General features: G+C 37.4%; 1 protein-coding gene and 1 long non-coding RNA gene across 2 annotated transcripts in view; one reads left to right on the top strand and one right to left on the bottom strand.

Moving 5' to 3' along the window:
• LOC128642128 (regulator of G-protein signaling 11-like) overlaps positions 1–24,273 on the bottom strand; it is an 801,065-nt gene that overhangs the window by 17,680 nt on the left and 759,112 nt on the right. The window contains exon 17 of the mRNA XM_053694807.1: positions 4,092–4,215. Coding sequence (XP_053550782.1) covers positions 4,092–4,215 — 124 coding nt within the window. The remainder of the gene's footprint in view (positions 1–4,091; positions 4,216–24,273) is intronic.
• On the top strand, positions 1,045–22,405 carry LOC128642129 (uncharacterized). Its single transcript, XR_008399625.1, has 3 exons — positions 1,045–1,071; positions 22,138–22,211; positions 22,365–22,405. It is a non-coding gene; the product is annotated as an uncharacterized LOC128642129 (long non-coding RNA).

Here is a 24,273-nt window from a genome sequence, read left to right as displayed (position 1 = left end):
TATTGACAAAGGAGATCAAGAGAAAAAGGTACATTAGATAACAGAAGTAAATTGGATATAGGCATGTTAAAAGAACAGTCAAGTCCCAAAAAAAACATTCATGATTCAAATAGGGCATGTAATTTTAAACAACTTTCCAATTTACTTGTATCACCAATTTTGCTTTGTTCTCTTGGTATTCTTAGTTGAAAGCTAAACCTAAGAGGTTCATATGCTAATTTCTTAGACCTTGAAGGCCGCCTTTAATCTAAATGCATTTTGATAGTTTTTCACCACTAGAGGGCATTAGTTCACGTGTTTCATATAGATAACATTGAGCTCATGCACGTGAATTTACCATGGAGTCAGCTCTGATTGGCTAAAATGCAAGTCTGTCAGAAGAACTGAAATAAGGGGGCAGTCTGCTGAGGCTTAGATACAAGGTAATTACAGAGGTAACATGTGTATAATTATAACTCTGTTTGTTATGCAAAACTGGGGAACTGGTAATTAAGGGATTATCTATCTTTTTTTAAAACAACAAAAATTCTGGTGTTGACTGTCCCTTTTAAGTCTGACTTCCACGTCTTTTTAAAGTCTAGATAGATATTTATTGGTATTTCTAGGCAGTAGAATTTACAAGAGAACCTAGATCTTTGTAATATGACTGCAGAAACAATATATGCTACACATGGCCTACCTAAGGTCCAGATCCCATTTAAGCCCAAACAAATACTATTAGGTTAAAAAAAGTCTCTAATTTTTCTTTACAGCATTCCTCCCAACTATCCTGTATCCTGCAGGATTGTCCCTGGTTGGGAGGTCTGGCTGCTACCCAATCACAGCCTTCTGGTTTTAAGGGAATTGCCTGAGCCATGCCCATGGTTCTGCCCAGACACGCCCACAGCCCATACAGACGCCCACAGACTGCTCACACACGCCTACAATCTATACACAACACACTCTCCTGACATGGATCCACACATGTCACTTCCCTTTAACACAGCCCCACCCAGAAATGATGGTAAGCCACTGCTCACAAGATAATTAACCTCCAACAGGCCAGGAAAAGTCTCAGAGAAAGGTTGGGAGGTAAGTTAAAGGGACATTCTAATGTGAACAGGACATACTCCAATTTGTTAGAACATGTTATTTTTGCATTTGTGACTTGAACTTAGTATGTGTGTTTAATCCTTGCAAAGGTGTTTCCAAACACAGGTAAAGTCACACTCAGGATACATTCAGTAAAAAAAGTTTCTTCAAATTTACGTTTATCAAATTGACTTTGTTCTCATGATGCCATTTGTTGAAGAGCATACCTAAGAGGCTGTGTGTATATTGCTGAACAACTATATGGCAGCAGTTTTGCAGGACTGCATTCAACAATTATATACCTTTTTAAGCACAAGAGGGCAGCAATATCTGCACATGTATAACCCTGTTAAATAATGCTGACATGTAGCGTTCCAGAAATATGCACGTTACCTACCTAAATATGCTCTTCAATAAAGGACACCAACAGAATATAATAGTAAAGATAGTCCGACAGGAATATCTAAGAGGAAGCGCGTGTCAAATAAAAAGTGAAATACAGTGATATTTACAAAAAAGTGGTACAGTTGATGTGTATGTAAAAATTATGTGGAGGTTCCAAATAAACCCTCAAAAGTATAACCAAATAGTCGAAATAATAATAAAATCAATTCAAGTATGCTAGAAACAAACAAATTATGATAAATATATTGTCATGTGTGATTGTCCCAGGATAATGTGAAAGTCTCTTGTGGTTAAAATAAATCGGCAAGCTCCTCTTGTGTCCCACGGTGTAATGGTTCAAAACATACTAGAATGAAGAAAAAGACAAAGGGCACCTCATAGTGTAATTTGTAATTACAAATGTTGTATGTATCAAGATGAATAAAAACTACTCAAAAGAATAGTGGCATCTTAAACTAATAAGATGCTATCAGGCAGACTGACGTTTAAGCAGCAGTCAGTTTGCTGTGGGTCTCCGTATGTTCAAGCCGGCAAATCTGGACTCTAAAAATCTTTAAAAAATCTTTCTTTATTGTTTTGCAATGCGTTTCTCAGTCAAACATAGGACCGTTTCATCAGGCATAAAGTTTAGCGGAGGGATTGAAACCATTATCATTTATTATCACTTTATCCACAGCATACATATGATAACTAAATTTGCACTTACACATATATTTATGATCACGTAATTGTGATCATCATATCACCTTCACATAATGGTTTTTCAATCTAAATTACCATTTATCATTCACTTCATCACAATCAGTTACCTCATATTTATAGAAACTACATATCATAGAGGCATATTTTATTTTGTTTCATTTAGCCTTATGTCATTTGACTTTTAAACATTCCACTGCACTCATGCAGCATTCACTTTTCACAGTCAGTCACCTTTTATTTGTAGCAACATATATTACATAGGCAAATATAATATTTAGATCTATATTATTAGAATTTTTAATATTTAACTGCCTAATGGTTTTTGGCAGTATTTTGTATCTTATATCTTGCTTTTAATGATATATTTTTTAACATTGGAGTATTTTGATTTTATCAGCTTTTGCACGATTTATATATAGCGGAGACCAAGCAATATTTATTGCACTTGAAACCATTTTTAACTATAATGTTAATATAATCATTGTATTCATTGTTATAATATATTTTTAATGTTTTGTTTGTTTGTATCATATTGTATACGATGACAATACAATGTAGTTATATTTTAGTTAGATCGCTATGTCAGCTGAGTTGACCTAACTCTCACTTACCACTTCCGGGTCACTTTAGGTTTAAATAGAGATCGTTACTTATCAATTTTATGCCTGATGAAACGGTCCTATGTTGACTGAGAAATGCGTTGCAAAACAATAAAGAAAGATTTTTAACCACGACCCAGTTTTGTGGCCATCTTACTCTGTTCACACTTTGGAACTTTTACCGCAGCCCTAATGGTTAGCCTGCAGCGGATTGTTGATCCCTGTGTTTGAGAGACACCTGCACGCTGCATTTATTCAGCTGGATACGCTGTAATCCTGTCGAGGTACACACCTTCATCTTGTTACCAGCTTTGTAACAAGTTGACCGAGAACCGTGTTGCAAAACAATAAAGAAAGATTTTTTAAGATTTTTAGAGTCCAGATTTGCCGGCTTGAACATACGGAGACCCACAGCGAACTGACTGCTGCTTAAACGTCAGTCTGCCTGATAGCATCTTATTCGTTTAAGATGCCACTATTCTGGTGAGTAGTTTTTATTCATCTTGATACATACAACATTACACTATGAGGCGCCCCTTGTGTTTTTCTTCATTCTACCAAGAGAATATAGTAAGTGAAGTAAAATGGAAAATTGTTTTTAAAAATTGTACTCTCGATCTCAATCATGAAAGGAGAATTTTGGGTTGCATGTTCCTTAAACTAGAACTAAGAACAAATACAACATTGGTTCATTTAGTTTCTTCAATTAAAAGATGGTGAAGCTATATGAACAAATGAAATTATTTTAAAGGGGCAGGAAATCCCAAAATTTTCTTTCACTATTTGGATAGAGCATACAATTTTAAACAACTTTCCATTTTCTTCTATTATCAAATTTACTTCCTTATCTTGTTTTCCTTTTCTGAAGGAACAGCATTGCACTACTGAACACATCTTGTTAGTCAATCACAAAAGACAAATGTGTGCAGGCACCAATCAGCAGCTAGCTCCCACTAGTGTAGGATATGTGCAGATTCTTTTTAAACAAGGGATACCAAGAGAACGAAGCACATTTGAAAATAGAAGTGAATTTAAAAGTGTCCTAAAATTACATGATCTATCTGAGTCATGCACGTTCAATTTTAACTTTCCTATATCTTTAACATTCTTTCCCTACTTTGGTTAGTTAAGGATAAAATTAGTTCAAATTAGTTCATTCGTTTTGCAAATAAGTAACGAAAAATTGACCTACATCTTTTACATGAATATGTTTTCCGTGAAAATAGGCAAAAAATATGTGTTTATTATTATTCAACCATTTATGCAAATTATAGTATTACAAATAAAATAGCACAAAAGAGAATGTATAGGCACCTCTAGAACAGTAGTTGGGGTAGTTTTGGTATCTCCATCTATCTTTGTTTCCTGCTCTCCTTGAGGGAAGAAAAAAGCTGGGCTGGGACTTGAATGCCGTTGTCTTCTCATAAATGGAAATACACTGCATAAGTGACAAAAAGAAAGATGGTTATAAAGCAGAATTCCCTATCTTAAAATATCTGCATTTATTTTAAATTGTGTATAACAATATATTGGATAAAAACCCGCTCACTGAACCATGTACTAAAATGTTATTTTGTATTGTTTACAATTTGTGTCCTGTAAGGCTTTTTTTTCACAATATGCAAAGATAATTAACCTTTTAACGCCAATGCGGCGTTCTATTCCGTCCTAACCGCGCTGGGCTTTAGCGCCGTTAGGACGGAATAAAACGTCCAAGCTGTTTGGCTGTCCTGAAGCCAATGGCGCTTCCTGAATGGGATCGCGGTCTGGAGGGCATGCCTAGTTTCATAGGGACGCCCCCCTGACCTCGACCCATCATTGAAATCTCACGATCATGTGCACGATCGCAGGATTTCAATTTGTCTACATCGGAACGTTGTTTCGATGTAGACAAGTTAACCCTGTCATTAAAGGGTTAAATATACAGAAAATAGAGGAAACAGTTTGAGTTTGTGACTTGAATATAGTACATGAGGCATTTGATAGATCATGGAAAAAGAAAGCAGTACCATATAGGAGTATACAGAATCTCTCTTTAAGGAAAATCTTGAAGGAACATGTTAACTGTATTATCGTTATATAAATAGGTTGAAGTAGATTCCAAGTGAAAACCACATCAAATATTTAACAGACGCTGTAGTATAAAATTTGTTTCCCCTTGATGTGTTCTCAGTGACTTGTTATAGTAGCTGCAGACTCCAATATATGGAAAATTGTTCCTTTTAGTTTTTTTTTTTTAAGATTTAGGCTATAATAACAAGCTAGTTTAACTGGACGGTTAAATAAGAGACCAAATAGGGTAATATATCATCTCTTAGTATCTTTTAAATGTTGTTGGACCTGAAAGTGAATATTTATCCTAATAACTATACACACTCTATTCTTTTTCACTGTGCTTGATGAGTAATAGCTAGGGCCAAATTTAAAATGGAACCATTTAGGTTCCCTTTTTTTTTTAATAAAGTGGGTCTCCTGCAAAAAAAACATCACATTGCTTCTTACAAAAATCCCTAAGTGCAGTATGTCTTTTTATGGGAAAGTTAAGACTATTGGGGGGCCAATTTAACAAGCGATCAATTGGCCCCAATGCAGTTGTTTCCGCGCGAGCCTTTAGGCTTGCCGGAAACAGCAGTTAAGAAGAAGCGGTCTTAAAGGGACACTGAACTCAAATTTTTTTCTTTTGTGATTCAAATAGAGCATGCAATTTTAAACAACTTTCTAATTTACTCCTATTATCAATTTTTCTTCGTTCTCTTGTTTTCTTTATTTGAAAAAGGCATCTAAGTTATTTTTTCAGTTCAGAACCATGGAAAGCACTTGTTTATTGGTAGGTAAATTTACCCACCAATCGGCAAGAACAACACAGTGTGTTCATTAAAACTGGGCCGGCATCTAAACTTACATTCTTGCATTTCAAATAAAGATACCAAGAGAATGAAAATAATTTGATAATAGGAGTAAATTAGAAAGTTGCTTAAAATTGCATGCTCTATCTGAATCACGATAGAAAAACATTGGGTTCAGTGTCCCTTTTATGACCGCTGCTCATTAACTCGTACACCCCCTCTGAGGCTGCGGACATCAATCCGCCCAATTGGATTGATTGACACCCCCTTGTAGCGGCCGCAAATCTGCAGGGGCCGGCATTGCACAAGCAGGTTACTAGAATTACTTGTGCAATGTTAAATGCCGACAGCGTATGCTGAGCGGATCATGTCGGACAGACACTTGATAAATCAGCCCCTTGACATCAATTGTTAAAAACTTGACCAGTGGTTGCTTATGACATTATTTTAAACTAGAATTGAAGCTGGGAGTGCAAAATAGGCTAAGGATCTTGGAGGTTGGTACAAGGTGAATACATCACCAGAACTTTTAAAATATAAACATTAACATTTGATAGTGATGTTGTGAACATAAAAATTTGGGTTCGCGAACAGCGAACGCGAACTTCCGCGAATGTTTGCGAACCGGAGAACTGGGCGAACCGCCATAGACTTCAATAGGCAGGCGAATTTTAAAACCCACAGGGACTCTTTCTGGCCACAATAGTGATGGAAAAGTTGTTTCAAGGGGACTAACACCTGGACTGTGGCATGCCGGAGGGGGATCCATGGCAAAACCCCCATGGAAAATTACATAGTTGATGCAGAGTCTGGTTTTAAATACAAAAGTATTAGACAAGGGAGGAGCAGTTGATGTAGCATATCTAGATTTCAGCAAAGCATTTGACACCGTCCCACACAATAAACTTATTCACAAACTATATCTCCTTGGTCTAGATTCAAAAATTGTGAACTGGGTGGAATGCTGGCTTAAGGACAGAAAACAAAGTGTCTTAGTAAATGGAGTTCATTCAGCAGAGGGGGCTGTTACTAGTGGTGTTCCTCAGGGGTCAGTTCTGGGGCCTGTTTTGTTTAACATATTTATCTGCGATATCAGCAAAGGGCTACAGGGGAAAGTATGTCTCTTTGCAGATGATACAAAAATTTGCAACAGAGTGGATGTTCCAGGGGGGGTAGACAAAATGAGAAGTGATATACAACAATTGGAGGATTGGACAAACGACTGGGATCTAAAGTTTAACACAGCAAAGTGTAAAATAATGCATTTAGGGAAGAAAAATCCAAATGTTAATTACAGACTCAATGACACTTTACTGACTGTTACAGACGAGGAACAGGACTTGGGAATTATTATTTCAGATGATTTAAAACTTAGTAAACAATGTAGTAAGGCAGCGAGTAAGGCTAGCAGAATGCTTGGATGTATTGGTAGAGGTATTTGCAGCAGAAATAGTAAGGTTCTTATGCCACTTTATAGATCATTAGTTAGGCCTCATCTTGAGTATTGTGTGCAGTTCTGGAGGCCATATCTTCAGAAGGATATTAACAAACTTGAATCTGTGCAAAGGAGGGCTACCAAAATGGTACATGGTCTAAAAAATAAAACTTACCAGGATAGGCTCAATGACCTAAATATGTATAGCTTAGAGGAGAGAAGGGAAAGAGGTGATATGATAGCAACTTTCAAGTACATTAAAGGGTTTAGTAAAACTGAGGCTGTGGGTATTTTATATAAAATGGAAAATTCAAGAACAAGGGGTCATGAGCTCAAGCTAAAGGGTAGTAGATTCAGGAGTAATTTGAGGAAGCACTTCTTTACAGAAAGAGTGATTGATTTATGGAATAAACTTCCTCAAGAGGTAGTAGCAACAAACACTGTGGGGGACTTTAAAAATGCATGGGACAAGCATAAGGCTATCCTACGAACTAGATAAGTTTATACTGTTAGGTAAGGTGGGGCAGACTTGCTGGGCCTATGGCTCTTATCTGCCGTCAATATCTATGTTTCTATGTTTCTATGTTTAATCCATAAAGGGCATAAATCACCTAACATTCCTAAATTGTTTGGAATAACGTGCTTTAAAACATCAGGTATGATGTTGTATCGATCTGGTAGTGTAAGGGTTACGCCCGCTTCACAGTGCGCAGTGTAGGTGATATACCTGCCCTGACCATGCTTTGCAGACCAGGTATCAGTGGTCAGATGGACCCTTGCCCCAACACTGTGTGCCAGACATGCCATTATAGCAGACTTATATGGCTTTGGCGTTGCTTTTTGGTAATTAGAAGGCTGCTAAATGCCACTGCGCACCACACGTGTATTATGTGAAGGGGTTAATTAGGGAGCATGTAGGGAGCTTGTAGAGTTAATTTTAGCTTAAGTGTAGTGTAGTAGACAACCCAAAGTATTGATCTAGGCCCATTTTGGTATATTTCATGCCACCATTTTACTGCCAAATGCGATCAAATAAAAAAAAATTGTTCACTTTTTCACAAACTTTAGGTTTCTCACAGAAATTATTTACAAACAACTTATACAATTATGGCATAAATGGTTGTAAATGCTTCTCTGGGATCCCCTTTGTTCAGAAATAGCAGACTTATATGGCTTTGGCTTTGCTTTTTGGTAATTAGAAGGCTGCTAAATGCCACTGCGCACCACACGTGTTTTATGCCCAGCAGTGAAGGGGTTAATTAGGGAGCATGTAGGCAGCTTGTAGAGTTAATTTTAGCTTAAGTGTAGTGTAGTAGACAACCCAAAGTATTGATCTACGCCCATTTTGGTATATTTCATGCCACCATTTCACCGCCAAATGCGATCAAATTTAAAAAAAACTAAAAACAATTTGTAATTTTAGCTTTCTCACTGAAATTATTTACAAACAGCTTGTGCAATTATGGCACAAATGGTTGTAAATGCTTCTCTGGGATCCCCTTTGTTCAGAAATAGCAGACATATATGACTTTGGCGTTGCTTTCTGGTAATTAGAAGGCCGCTAAATGCTGCTGCGCATCACACGTGTATTATGGCTAGCAGTGAAGGGGTTAATTAGGTAGTTTGTAGGGAGCTTGCAGGGTTAATTTTAGCTTTAGTGTAGAGATCAGCCTCCCACCTGACACATCAGACCCCCTGATACCTCCCAAACAGCTCCCTTCCCTCCCCCACCCCACAATTGTCCCCACCATCTTAAGTACTGGCAGAAAGTCTGCCAGTACTAAAATAAAAGGTTTTTAATTTTTTTAAGCATATTTACATATGCTGTGGTGTAGCATCCCCCCTTAGCCCCCAACCTCCCTGATCCCCCCCAAAACAGCTCTCTAACCCTCCCCATCTGCCTTATTGGTGGCCATCTTGGGTACTGGCAGCTGTCTGCTATTATTTCACAGTCAAAAAAGTGTTGTTTTTTTTTAAATGTACACTACTGTTACACCAGATATGAGTGGTGGCACTGGGCAAGTGGGCACAGTATACGCTGTGAGCCTGACACACACGCTGGCAGGCAGGCAACTGCAGGAAAAAAAAAAAAAAAGCAGACTGATGTTCAAGCCCTAAAAAGGGCTTTTTGGGGTGCTGTCCTTACAGCAGAGATCAGATGAGTCCTTCAGGACTGTAGTGGACACTGAATACACTAGCCTAGCTATCGATTTCCCTATTAAATCAGCAGCAGCTACACTGTCCCTCCTCTCACTAAGAATGCAGCTTCCGAATGAATCTAATATGGATGCTGTCCAGGAGGTAGGAGGGTCTGGGAGGGAGGGTCTGCTGCTGATTGGCTGGAATGTGTCTTCTGACTGTGAGGTACAGGGTCAAAGTTTACTCAATGATGAGGAATAGGGGGCGGACCGAACATCGCATATGTTCGCTGTCCACGGCGAACTCGAACATGCTATGTTGGCCGGCGAACTATTCGCGACATCACTATTTGTAAATAAAAGGGTCAATTAATGGCCACATTGCAAGTGATGCCCTAACTGCACTTAAAGTAAAAAAATGACTGTACCCTGGTTAGCGTTCGCATTACAAGTTGAAAGTAAAAAGTTAGCGTGTAAGTGAAAGACAGATGTTCGCTAACTTCAGGAATGATACCGGGACCGCGCTAACTTCTCCCCATAGATTGAATACAAATGATATAGCATGTTTCAAGGTATTTGACTGGGAGGGGCTCAAATGTGTGGGCACATACATATTTTCATGTATACACATACATACACGTATATGTATACATACACATATATATATATATATATATATATATATATATATATATATATATATATATATATATATATTTATTCTGTTGGCTGTGTTTACATAGCTTGTCAATAGCCTATACCTAAGTATACAAACTTTTTCAATATAGTTAGGTATCACAGGCTAAATCAGCTATTTCAAATGCCAATATATAGGCAACTGAGGTATTTTGTAAACAATTTAATACACTCAAGGAATAAAAAGTGGATCATTGGGAACAAATTAAAAGGTATATAAATTTAGAGTAAACTGTCCTTTTAACCTTCTTTTCTTTCCAATGGCATGGAGAGTCCACAAATCAATTCTATTTACTAGTGGAAATTCAACTCCTGGCCACCAGGAGGAGGCAAAGAACACCCCAGCAAAGCTTTAAAGGGACACTGAACCCATATTTTTTCTTTCATGATTAAGATAGAGCATGCAATTTTAAGCAACTTTCTAATTTACTCATATTATCATTTTTTCTTTATTCTCTTTCTATCTTTATTTGAAAAGCAAGAATGTAAGTTTAGAAGCCAGGCCATTTTTGGTTCACAATCTGGGTTGTGCTTGCTGATTGGTGGCTAAATGCACCCACCAATAAACAAGTGCTGTGCATTGTGCTGAACCAAAAATGGTCTGTCTCCTTAGCTTAGATGCCTCCTTTTCAAATAAAGATAGCAAGAGAAAGAAGAAAAATGTATAATAGGAGTAAATTAGAAAGTTGCTTAAAATTGCATGCTCTATCTGAATCATGAAAGAAAAAAATTGGGTTTATTGCCTCAGGCAATGATTCCCCTGGGGGGGAAGCCGTGATTGGAGGATGCCGTATTCGTCATTGCTGACGTATAAAGTGACGAGCGGCAGGAGGAGGAATCGCTGGAGCGGCTTTCAAGATTAAAAGGGTAAGTATTTTAACAAAACAAGTGAAATGTAAAGTTTGATGAATGAAAGTGCCCCTGTTTTTAATAGGATTTTTTAAAAACCGGGCATTGATTCATCAAACTTGACATTCATTGTGGCCACTAATGGATCAGCTGCTGATGTGCTGTTCTCTTTAGACAGCGGGGAGCTTTTCTACATTTAGTTTCAGGTACGATTCCTGACTTTTGATGGCAAGGGACAATTCTACTCAGTCCCTTAGATGCCGGGCGCCAAACTGTCCTGCGGGGTTAATCGGGTTAACTTTTCCCGCCGTGAGAGTTTTTTTTGGTGCGCTCTTCACAGTGATGGCGTCTCCTGCTGCGGATGTTCTGCAGTGTATGTGCTGTGGCTTCTCTAGCGCAGCGCCCAGATTGAGGAAGTAGTAAGCTTGTTTCCTTATTTCATTATAGGGTTATGTGGTCTGTGAAATCGGGGTCACTATATACTGGGTGTGTTTAAGGGATCCGGAGTGACTCCTTTATATCCAGAGACAAGCGCTGTTTCTTGTGAGTTTTTTTTTTTGTTGAGCCGGTTCTAGCGGCCTGCGTAGCCCATACTACACGTGTAGTATGTATCTAACTTACAGTCAGAGGCTGCCACGTTACATTTATGCTTTTTTAAGGCAAAATTAAGTGTTTACATCGGGCTCTTGCATCCTGCGTAGCCCATAGTACCCTGTGTAAATGCAACTGACATACAGTCAGAAGCTGCCCCATTACATTTATACTTTACTTAAAGGGACACTGAACCCACATTTTTTCTTTCGTGATTCAGATAGAGCATGACATTTTAAGCAACTTTCTAATTTACTCCTATTATCAAATTTTCTTCATGCTCTTGGTATCTTTATTTGAAATGCAAGAATGTAAGTTTAGATGCCGGCCCATTTTTGGTGAACAACCTGGGTTGTTCTTGCTGATTGGTGGATAAATTCATCCACCAATAAAAAAGTGCTGTCCAGAGGCTGAACCAAAAAAAAAAAAGCTTAGATGCCTTCTTTTTCAAAAAAAGATAGCAAGAGAACAAAGAAAAACTGATAATAGAAGTAAATTAGAAAGTTGCTTAAAATTGCATAATCTATCGGAATCACAAAAGAAAAAATTTGGGTTCAGTGTCCCTTTAATGCAATATTAAGTGTTTACATTGGGCTCTTGCGTCCTGCGTAGCCCATAGTATCGTGCGTAAATGTAACTGACATATAGTCAGAAGCTCCACAATAAAGTGTTACTAAGCTCATTCATGGCACCAGACGCACTAGCTGTTTGAGTTGTTCAGTAGCGCAGGTATTATTTATTCCTGAATATATATCACTCCCTACATACTTGCAGATTGTATTTAATTATATGATTGTTGCCCTGTTTGTAACCTTTCATGAGGTCTGGGGCTGAGGTATTAGAAAGCTTTAATTTTATCTTTCCAGATACTTTTTTACACATTTAGGTGTTTATTTTCGGTACAACCTTAAAGGGACATTCCAGTCAAAATTGAAATGCACATAGATGAATTACATATTTGAATAGAAAAATAATTGCAATATACATGTATTAGCAAAAATGTTTCTAGAAAAAGTTATCACTGTTATAGTGTTAGCATTTTTCTCTGTTCGTGCATGTGAAGCATAGCTAGATATTCACAGCGCACCAGCATTTTAAATACTGCAGCTTCTCAGAGCACCAGTGGGGCTTGTATCATATCATCAATTAACAAATTGAGTCATTACCAGATGGTACAAGCACCTTAGGCTCTCTGAGCAAGTGATGAGTTTAAAATGCTGGTGCACGTTGCATACTTAAATACACTTTTGAAACAGCTATAGCTTTTATTAGAAGCATTTTTGCTAATGCATGTATATTACAAAATTGCTTCTGTTCAATACCAAAATGCACCCGTGTGGTTTCCAATTTTGGCTGGAATATCCCTTAAATTCAGCAGGGATTCCCTGTTGTTGGTGCCATCTAGTGGAGGTTAATGGTGTTTGTCCATTAATTCTTTTAATTTTTACTCTAGAGTATTTTATATGGTTTATATTGAACCTTTTCTGAGGTTTTAATGATTATATAGATGCTGTGTATTTAGTTTTTATTTATCTCCTACTCTACAGTGCCATTCTTTTAGTGGTGCTCTCTAGAGTTATGTGTTTTAATCACCTGTATGGCAGGTGCTGACACAAAAGGGGTTTAAAAGCAGTGTATAGACAGAGGGCTCATTACCATATACTTATCCCTCTGGTAGTGTTGTGTACTTAATGTTTTTCTGATCCTGATCAACCCAGTGGCTTTATTTTTTTGTATGGAAATCTGCATGGTTCCCTTACACTGTCTTTTTTCTCTGCTTATTTATTCTGTTGTCTATAGAATACTCTAAGCAAGAAATTCTGCATGTCTCTGAGAGAAACTATCACTTGCACTTATTATGCTTATTCTCCTCATAACGCTGATTCAGTAACACTATTGGTGTTACCCCTGTATTGCTTTGTTTTTATTGCGGGGCAATAGTACATTGTTTCTCCAATGGGAATAATCATTCTTTATTCAGCATTTTCTCTGCTGCTTTGTTTCAGAGCTATGAACTTTTATTACACTGTTTTTAGTTCAGGTTTTCCTGTTCTTTATGTTTACTTGGCTGCCATCTGGTGTCCTTACTGTTTATATCACCCTGTTAGTTTAGATCTATATATCTATTAACGTCTAAGAGGGCCCCTTCTTTTTATTCTTGTTGTGATTCTTCTTTTATTTAGAATTGTAAACTTATTATTATTACCTGTGAGTAATGTAATATTCTGATGAGTTCTCGTTCTTGTACATGTTTTTGCCAGCTTTCTAATGTTAGTTTTGCTAACTCATATCAATGCGGGTTGGTTACTCTCTATGAGATCTTGTTTACCTCTTATTGAGGGGTCTTTTTATCTGAATTTTTTATTTGCATTCCACTGGGATCTATCAATCCTTATCTCTAAGTGAGGCCTAGGATTTTGTTCTTTACCTTTGCTAATATTTGGTCTTATGGTGGTCTTCATGGACACTGTTCCTTTGGCTTATTCCTCTGAGACTTCTACAGTTATTCTTGCTCAGACAATGGAGCAGAGACCTCTTGGACCTCTCTTGAGGATAGTCCTTGACACCCTGGGCAAAGACTCTGTCCTGGTGGCTCTGTCAGGATCTTCCGTCCCAAGAGACGTTTTGAGATCAGTCTTTTAATCCGAAATCATGCCCCCTGTTCAGGCGATTGCTTCCATTCAGATTATTTCTCATTGGTGGTTTATATCAACTGTAAGGGAGGATCAAGGAGTTCCTTAGTAATAAAAGAGGTGTCTCGCATCTTTCGGTTGGTGTAGACTTACAATAACCACATTTCTGCTATTCACATCGCAGGTATGTGCATCTGGGAAGCAGATGTTCTCCCTGGGGAGTGGGCTCTTCCTCCGGAAGTATTCTCTATGATATCCCTCAGGTGGGGGGTCTTGGAGTTAGACTTGATGGCGTCTCAGATAATCTGGTCCAGATCTAGGGACTAGCTAACAGTTCTGGTGGATGCTCTTGCGGTTACATGGGATTTCAGACTGATTACCTATTCTCTCTGTTTCTCCTCCTTCCTTGGAGGAGTGCCCGGATCAATCAGAAGCTGACTTCAGTGTTTCTATTGCTCTAGCTTGATCGCATATTTTTTTTTGCGGATCTGTTGGAGATGTTGTCCTTTCCTCTATAGAGATTTCTGCTTCTTCCGGGTCCTTTTCTTCTTCCAATCTTAATAGTTAGCTGACTGCTTGGAGTCCGAACGCTTAGACTTGTCTAGACAAGGTTTTCCTGTCATGATATTTGTCACCTTGATCCAGGCTAGTAGCCAGTATCTTGCAAAATATACCATTAGGTTTGGTGCACATACCTATACTGTTACATCATCTGTGGGGAGCTGTCTATATCAGAAGAATTATTTTATCAAATTATAAAAAGAATTAATTTGATACAGGAAATGTATTTAAAATCATTTTGGATCTGGCATTCTAATTAAGCAAGAGCATTTGGCTAACAATTATCTTGGACCACATGTGTCCAGAGGTTACCACTTGTGCTGGAAGAACCCCTGCTGTTTGTGAACACAAAAGAGAAACACAGGTGGAGTACCATTGTCTAGGAACTTTGGTGGATGGAATTAAAAACAAATGGACCCTCACTCATATGTTAATGGGATACCTGCTGGCTTAGGAGCCAATTCAGACACTCCCTAACATAAAAAAAGGATACTACAATTGTATGGAATTAAGTATATGAAATAACCAGTATGATATGAATATATATATATATATATATATATATATATATGCCTGTGTATTTGTATATATAAATGTGCGTGTGTGACGTGTACATTTATGTATTGTATATAAATATATATATATATATATATATATATATATATATATATATATATATATATATATATATATATATATATATATATATACCGATTACCTGACCAAATCATACTCTCAGGCATCACCATGCATTGAGGAAACATGACAGACTAAAATATACATATAATGGGAAACTATTGTAAAATACTATATAATTCATTATGCCTCGTCTGTAACATACACTTATATATGAGAAGCCCCCATAAGGAAATTCTATTTATGTATATGCCTTATGTATAAATAAGTGTCTATCTAAGTCATGAGGATTTAATTTTTAAATTGGTACATTTTAGTTAAACAAAAAAATATTAAATTAAATATATTTGCATGCTTGTAAGTAGACATGGATGTATGTATGCATATGTATGTATGTATGTGTGTGTGTATGTATATATGTGTGTATATATATATATATATATATATATATATATATGTATATATATATATATATATATATGTGTATATACTGTATATATGTGTGTACTATGTATATGTATATTTGAATATATATAGATATATGTATGTATGATATATGAAAAAATTAATTCTAAGAAGAATATATATAAGGAAGTTACACAAGTTCCCTTTTATAGCACAACTCACCATCGCAATCTTGTGGTGAATTAGTGAAAGTACAACCAGCTATACTTAGCATTGAGTGAATTATTCCCAGGGGCTAATTAGCATTCATCCAATCAAAGCATTACAGATCCTCACACAGCTGTGAATGGTTGTTGGAGATTGGGGCGGAATTGTAGTTCAGGATAAATTGGGTCACTGAGCATTCACAAGGGACAATAGGGGGAGGGGTAAGGTGTATGCACTGTTATTAAAGAAATATATATATATGAGTAGTCCTGAAAACAATTCCTTGTAAGGCCACTGCACAAATTAGACTGTTTATAAGAGAAAAATGTGGCGGCGTTTCCCCAAAACAACCCCCACAATATTATCATTCACAAGGGACCACTCCCAGACATCCGTGTATATACAAGATAAAGTGCTTGACTCACCACTCTTCAGTCCCTTGGTGAGGTGTTTTTTTCTTTTCCTCTCAGATCAGGATGCTGTATCCAATTTTGGTGTGAACAGTTGTGTCCTGTAATCCAGGATTATTACTCTCTGCCCATTTATTCTGTTTTTGGGGCCCTGAAAAAAGTCCACCTGTGTCCCTTGGATATTAAGACAGTCAGTGCAGTGTGCCTCTAGCTCACCTACCGCAATCTATATCCAAAACCTGTGCTCACTGTTTGGCCAAATAATAAGCGAAGCATCAGAAAAAGTGTATAACAGGAGCACCAAGTATATGGATAAAAAATTAAACTTTATTTAGAACATAAAGGGTGTCTTCACCCTTGGGTAAGAACATACATGAATAGTCAAACAGATGAACAAAAGGCTGACCGGTTTCGGCTGTTGCCTTACTCCTAGCCTGCTTAAAACTGTCTGTCAGTTCTCAGATTTAAAAACCCTCATCTGTAATCCTATTGGTCCAAAAATCCACACCCCTCATTTTAAACTCCCTTCAGCTTGAATCAATTAACTCACCTCTTTAACATAGCTGTATTCATCTATTTACTCAATATTGCAAAAGACTACATTCCTAATCTCCTGTTTATCATTAATAAAAAAACATGAAGAGAACTGTTAACTGTCTATTTAACATACATTTTTGTATCATTGTATAAGGAAATTGTCTTAGGTCTGGGCTGCTTGTGTATAGAGATATATATTAACTCTAGTACTGTGTGTTAGTATTTAACCAGACTTTTATATATACATAGCAGCTCTCAGTTTTGATAGATACATCCTAGATCGCCTATTGTTGTTATGGAGAAAACAGTGTATTTTGCTTAAACTCTGTGCTTGTTCGTAATTATTGTTTATAAATGGAGGCTATTCCCCAATCCCTATTGGTTAGATACCGTGTGTGCTGGCCAATCCGGTGCGATCTATCAAACCCCAGTGTTTTGCAGGAAGTCATGTCAGTAGCTATTGGTCCTTGTTTAGTGATCCCTGATTGGTCAAATATCGTATGTGTGCACCTATCATAACGATGCCTGTCACGTCACACCTCTCTGTCAGTCCCTGTTTTCCTAAGCTGTGCTTTGCAGGAAGTCATGTCAGTAGCTATTGGTCCTTGCTTAGTGTGCCCTGATTGGTCAAATATCGTATGTGTGCACCAATCATAACGATGCCTGTCACGTCACACCTCTCTGTCAGTCCCTGTTTTCCTAAGCTGTCACTGCTAAATGTTCACTACATGTGAATAATGGAATGTATCCGTACACTGTGTGCGTGTATTGCCTGCCAAACCTGAATTAAAGAATAAAGACTCCATTATGACGCTCCCTTTTGAACCCTATCCAAGTGTAAATACACATTTATTTAAAGGGGTAGGTGTGTTGCGCTCTAGCATAGAACCTATCTCCAGTAGATTTCTCCAATTAGAAGTGAATCTTAATTTACTATTTTAGGTATATTTACCCTAGCATTATTCTGATCTACTGTGCCCAACACCAAAAAAGTTATATGTATTAAACTACTCACTAATTAACGTATAACACCTTTGCTATGATGTACCCTTAAGAACTTAATTTAGTTATACCCATAAATACACTTTGAAAAGTGCCAATTGTGTTATACTCTATCTATATACTTGTTATTAGTAAATGTCCTCAACAAGTGGAGAACCCTTATTTCCTATTCAAAGTATATTTAGCTAGATTCCTTCAGGTCCATTGTATTTAGCTTTAAAATGAACTGCTAATTAATAAGGACCTTGGGAGTTCATGCACTAGCTATGTATTTAACCTTAGTATTTCTGACAAACCATGTGTGTGCTACTTCCTACGAAGGACCTGATGTATATTGTGCTTTGTTTGTGTATTAATATTTTGGTAAATACTCTCTATACATATGTAAGTATTCTTAGTATACAGGTAGAATTGGGTTTACATGGTAATCATATTGTTGCCTACATATTTTAAAATGTGTGAAGAGAGGTAAAAATGTAAAAATGTATACTACCAAAAATTAATGAGGTCAAATTCCGAATTGAGGCCGTCTGGAATCCTTGTTTTTAAACGAAAGATCCAGAAGGCCTCCCTTTCGCCTAGTTTGCGGGTTCTGTCCCCTCCTTTCATCTGGACTGGTACCTTCTCAATGATGGTCCAGGAAAAGAACGAATTATCTTTGTTGTGTGTAATCGAAAAATGCTTAATAAGTGGCGTTGTGAGAACCCCCGCTTTGATATCCGCTAGATGTTCTTTTATCCTTACCCTGGCTTCCCTTGTCGTGAGACCTACATACTGGAGGGCACAGTGGGTGCATGAGATCAAGTACACTACAAAGGTAGACCTGCAGTTAAGACATAAATTCTTCTGGAAGTGTTCCCCCGTGACTAGAGAGCTGAAGGAGTCTCCTATAGTGACTTTCTCGCAAGCTTTGCAGGATAAATGGTTACACCTATAGGTCCCATTTAGTCTCAACCAAGAGGACCCATCTGTCTGTTCCTTCCTCAGTCTTGTGGGTGCAATTATATTACCTATCGTTCTGTTTCTTTTATATGTACATCTGATACCTTCAGATACTGTCTCCTTTAGAGCATCATCTGCAGACAACAGATTGTAATTATTTCTAATGATTTGACATATTTGTGTGTACTGTTGTGAATACTCTGTCGTGAATTTGATTTTCCTGTCCTCAGTCCCTTTTGTTCTTTTTTTGTACTTTGTGTTTTTTTGTCTCAAAAGATCAACTCTGTTAATTTTGGTAACTGCTTTTCTCTCTTTTGTAATTATTGACCCTGGATAGCCTCTTTCCATGAGTCTAACTGATAGTTCGTCGGCCTGTTTCTCATATGTACTTTGATCAGTACAGTTCCTTTTCAGGCGAATGAACTGACCTCTAGCTACACCCCTAAACACCCTCCTTGGGTGGCAACTTGCGGCATGTAGCAAAGAGTTCCCTGTGATAGGTTTCCGATATGTCTCTGTGGTAATCTTCTGGCCTGTCTCTCCCTTTAATGAGATGTCCAAGAAATTGACTGTATGCTCTTGTATCTCGGACGTAAAGCTAATGCCTACATTGTTGTTGTTAAGTCCCTCTACAAACTTCTCTAGATCTTTACGGGAGCCTTGCCAAATGAAGAGGAGATCGTCAATGAAGCGCCTATACCACACTATCTCCTTCCATTATTCACATGTAGTGAACATTTAGCAGTGACAGCTTAGGAAAACAGGGACTGACAGAGAGGTGTGACGTGACAGGCATCGTTATGATTGGTGCACACATACGATGTTTGTCCAATCAGGACACACTAAGCAAGGACCAATAGCTACTGACATGACTTCCTGCAAAACACAGCTTAGGAAAACAGGGACTGACAGAGAGGTGTGACGTGACAGGCATCGTTATGATAGGTGCACACATACGATATTTGGCCAATCAGGGCTCACTAAACAAGGACCAATAGCTACTGACATGACTTCCTGCAAAACACTGGGGTTTGATAGATCGCACCGGATTGGCCGGCACACACGGTATCTAACCAATAGGGATTGGGGAATAGCCTCCATTTATAAACAATAATTACGAACAAGCACAGAGTTTAAGCAAAATACACCGTTTTCTCCATAACAACAATAGGCGATCTAGGATGTATCTATCAAAACTGAGAGCTGCTATGTATATATAAAAGTCTGGTTAAATACTAACACACAGTACTAGAGTTAATATATATCTCTATACACAAGCGGCCCAGCCCTAAGACAATTTCCTTATACAATGATACAAAAATGTATGGTAAATAGACAGTTAACAGTTCTCTTCATGTTTTTTTTATTAATGATAAACAGGAGATTAGGAATGTAGTCTTTTGCAATATTGAGTAAATAGATGAATACAGCTATGTTAAAGAGGTGAGTTAATTGATTCAAGCTGAAGGGAGTTTAAAATGAGGGGTGTGGATTTTTGGACTAATAGGATTACAGATGAGGGTTTTTAAATCTGAGAACTGACAGACAGTTTTAAGCAGGCTAGGAGTAAGGCAACAGCCGAAACCGGTCAGCCTTTTGTTCATCTGTTTGACTATTCATGTATGTTCTTACCCAAGGGTGAAGACACCCTTTATGTTCTAAATAAAGTTTAATTTTTTATCCATATACTTGGTGCTCCTGTTATACACTTTTTCTGATCATTCACAAGGGACTCTGGGTTGCATGAAAGTGAGGGTGAGGTGCAGTCCAATTTTCCCCTGAAATAGAACTTTTGAATCCTGGTTGTACCCATCTCATATTTTTGATATCCTTGGAAACATTTTGCCTATTTTTTTTTCTGTGGATTAAGAGATTTTGTGGGACCGGATGCAGGGGAAACACACAGCTTGACTAGTGATAACCTAGGGCTTGGAGGAACAAACATTTGGGGAAGTATAACAAGTATTTAATTATATATAAGCAGTTGTTGCATTTAAGGTCCTTATTAAGATTTGTATTAGATGATTTTAGGTCCAACTTTTATATGTACTTATCCCTATAGTCTAATTTATTTTGTCTAGGAATCTAATTCAGCTACCAATATCAGAAAATGTTGTTACCGATAGTGTTCACTTAATTCAGTTTATTGTAAGAACAACCCTGGTATTGTGTTTAAGTATATTTTATTTTAGTAGTTTTATATTCCTTAAAGTTGTTTTGTTGAGGCATTAGAGAGGTTTTTATGCATTTCTTTGGCTGTAGAGATACAATCTGAATCTGACTGATTGCATTGTATTATTAAGTTACCAAAACATAATTGTAATGATAATATTAGCTAAGATTGTATTAAATAACTGTTGTTAGTAACACATATTGCATAATTGGTCCATGCTGGTTTATTTTACATTGTAATAGATTTCACTGTTAGATTTGTACCCATAGGGTTAAAAAACTAAGCAAAATAGTATATTTTATTTCATATTGTATCAGAGAATTTGTTTTGTGTATAATTAAATGGTATATCGTTTGTTCATATCTTGTTTAATGTATAATAAATCTGTATATATTTTTCCAAACTGAATCCTCTTTAATCCACAATTATAATTCGCTGTGTTTAAAAATATATCACCTGATTAGAACTACTAAAAAAGAATACAAATATATTGGAGGTTACCGCTGAGAGTTTTAATTATATCTGTAACTTTATATAAAATATATAACACGTTGGAGGTTACTGCGGAGATAGTCATAATTAATATTGTGTTCTAAAATATACAATACTGATGCGAATCTCTGGGTTTTCCTTGGCGTAAGTGTCAGTTCCCCCGTATTTTGTCTTTTCTCCAGGAGGGGTGGGAGAAGGGCTTGTCAGTCAGTTCCCTGATGAGTTAGATTCTGTCCTTTTGGTTATATTGCTTTTTGTTTGGCTGACTTACTGGACGTTCAGCCTTTTGTTCAGTCCTTGGTCAGTATTAGGCCTGTGTTCTAATCTGTTGCTCCTCCTTGGAGCCTAATTTGGTTTTCTCAGTAGGCTCCGTTTGAACCTATGCAATCTGTTGATGTTAATTGTCAAAGGTTCTGAATAGCTCAGTAGGTAGTATACTGAACTAAGGATTTAGGAGACTCAGGCTCCAGCACAGAATCTCTGCTCAGTAATCACACTCTTAACCTGACATGGTTATTTCTCTGTTAAATTGGAAGGTTTTGTTAGCTTTTTCTTCTGCTCGTAGAGTCTCAGAACTTTCAACTATGCAGTGTGATTCCACTTCTATTATTTCCCATGCGAATAAAGCGGTTCTTTTTTCTAAATTGTGTTTGTTTTTTTAAGGTGATTTCAGACCACTATATCTGTCAGGAATTTGTCATTCCTTCATTATGTCCTAATACTTCTTCTCAGATGGAGCATCTGTTTCAGAACCTGAACTCTATCTACAAGCTATTAAGGATTTTTGTCAACTTCTCTTTCCTTTAGGTTGTGGAGTATTATTCGATTGGCTTATGAGATGGCTGGACAACAGTCTCCTGAGAGGATTTCGGCTCTCCTTGGTATGAGATAGGTGAGGATGAATTAAAATGTTGCCACACTGGCTCTCTATCTCTAAAGTAAAGAAATGTAACTATGACGCCTCTCTGCACCATTCCCTTTGCTGGTTTAGGCCTAAAAGCTCTATGTTTTTATTTGTTTTTTTTCTTCAAAAGAGCTTTATTGAAATAAAAGAAGTTGTACAAAACGAAGAGAGGGCAAAAACAACATGGACAGAAGCTTCAAATATGAGTTGACCCTTGAAAGGGCTGTGCATTTCAAGTCAAATAATAATAAGTTTATGGTCTATCAGATTGTCCTTGCTCTTTAGTTGTGCCAGGTGTGGTTTTGAAGAATTATATAACTTTTAGAAAATCATAAAAGTTTGTTGTAAGTCAATAATTGTGGCATACTAATAAACTTTCAATGTGAAACAAATAAAAGTGTTTGGAGTATAAATAGTAATATAAGTAAAAACAATTATATCCATTGGTAAGGAAAGGATTACATAGAGAGGGAAGAAGAATGGGTAAGAGTTAAGTGGTGTGAATTGGTGTAAAGGTCAAGGTTTTAAGAGGGGGGAAGGGACAAGTGGACTGTAGTTTGGAGTAGGGGCGTGACAAAGGTTCTATACTTTAGTTGACAGTATGAGGATTCATAATTTCAAGCATGAGCTCATCTATTTCTATTTTTCCGTCTCTCATGTATCAGAATCTTTCCATTTGCAATTGTCTTACTATCGGGGCTGTCCATTCAGCAATGGTGGGTGTGACCATAGGTTTCCAGTGTTGAGGGATGAGTGATTTGGCACTGTTAAGCATGATAAGTAATACATGTTTTTTTGGCTTATTGTTGTGAATATGGATATTATGAAGGAGTAAGAGCTCAGGGGTTCTGGTGATATTAAATGTTTAGCTTTTAGTCAACCATACCCAGAACCTCTTGCCAGAAAGGTTCAATGAGCTTGCATTCCCACCAAATATAAATAAGCATCTTGTTCTTCCTTCAACACCTCCAGCACATACCATCTGGCTTTTTAAACATTTTCTTTAGTCTATCCGGTGTGTAATACCATTGTGATAGGAATTTATAGTTGGATTCTAATACTTTAGCTGAGATGGAGACTTTCGCATGGGTGCAGAATATTTTACCCCAGTCCTTATCGCTAAGAGCGTTTGGTAAGTCCCTGTTCCAGAGCTTGGTAAAGTTTGGGAGTTATGCATCTCTGTGGAGCAACAATAGACAATAGTTAATTGTGATGAGATGTTTCTGTGAAGTGGGTAGCAACCCATAGTTTCTAGGAAAGTGAGGGGTCTGGTTATAGACTTAGATTATTTGTGAGAGGCCAAGTAGCTTCTTAATTGGGCTACGACTACCAATTAAAGCAAAGGTGTTGAGGTTGTCAATAAAAATGGTTATTGGGGAGGGTTTAGATAAGATGTGTTAGTGTTCTTGTAGGATTTTGTTCCAGTGTGTGAAAAACTCCCAAATCATTGGGTAATTAACTGTTAGGATGTCTGGTCTTGGATGTTAGCCCTCCCAGAATGCCCAAATTGGGAACTTGCAAGATTGCCCTGCCTAGCTGAACCCACAGTTTGTCCTGGGAGTTGGTGCTCCATTCAACTTGGTGCTGAAGAGTGATGGCTTTTTTGGTAAAGAGTAATATTCGGAAGGCCACGCCTCCCCTGTTCTTTAGGTAGAAATAGTGTTTCTAGCTATGCCTGGTTTAAGATTTTTACATATAAATGTCTCCAAGGTTCCCTGGAGCCGTGTTGGGGGGGGGGGGGCAGATGAATAGGTAGTGTTTGTAAATAATATAGTATGTGAGGAAAGATAGTCATTTTAAGGACCCCTGTTCTCCCCAACCAGGACATTGGTTTATTCCTCCAAGAGGACAGGTCTCGGGATATATTCCTTATTAAGATGGCGTAATTAGCGTCAAATAGGGTCTCCGGGATGGGTGTCAGTTGCATTCCTAGGTATTTGAGTTTGTCAGTTTTTATTTTCATGGAGCATATATGGAAGGGGGCACATAAATCATTCTGTGGAAGGGTGATATTTAAAATCTCAGATTTAGTTTGGTTT

This window comes from Bombina bombina, chromosome 11, assembly GCF_027579735.1.
Source record: "Bombina bombina isolate aBomBom1 chromosome 11, aBomBom1.pri, whole genome shotgun sequence".
Lineage (NCBI taxonomy): Eukaryota > Metazoa > Chordata > Amphibia > Anura > Bombinatoridae > Bombina > Bombina bombina.
The sequence above is the reverse complement of the archived record's forward strand: the minus strand, read 5'-3'. Positions and strand labels throughout refer to the sequence as shown.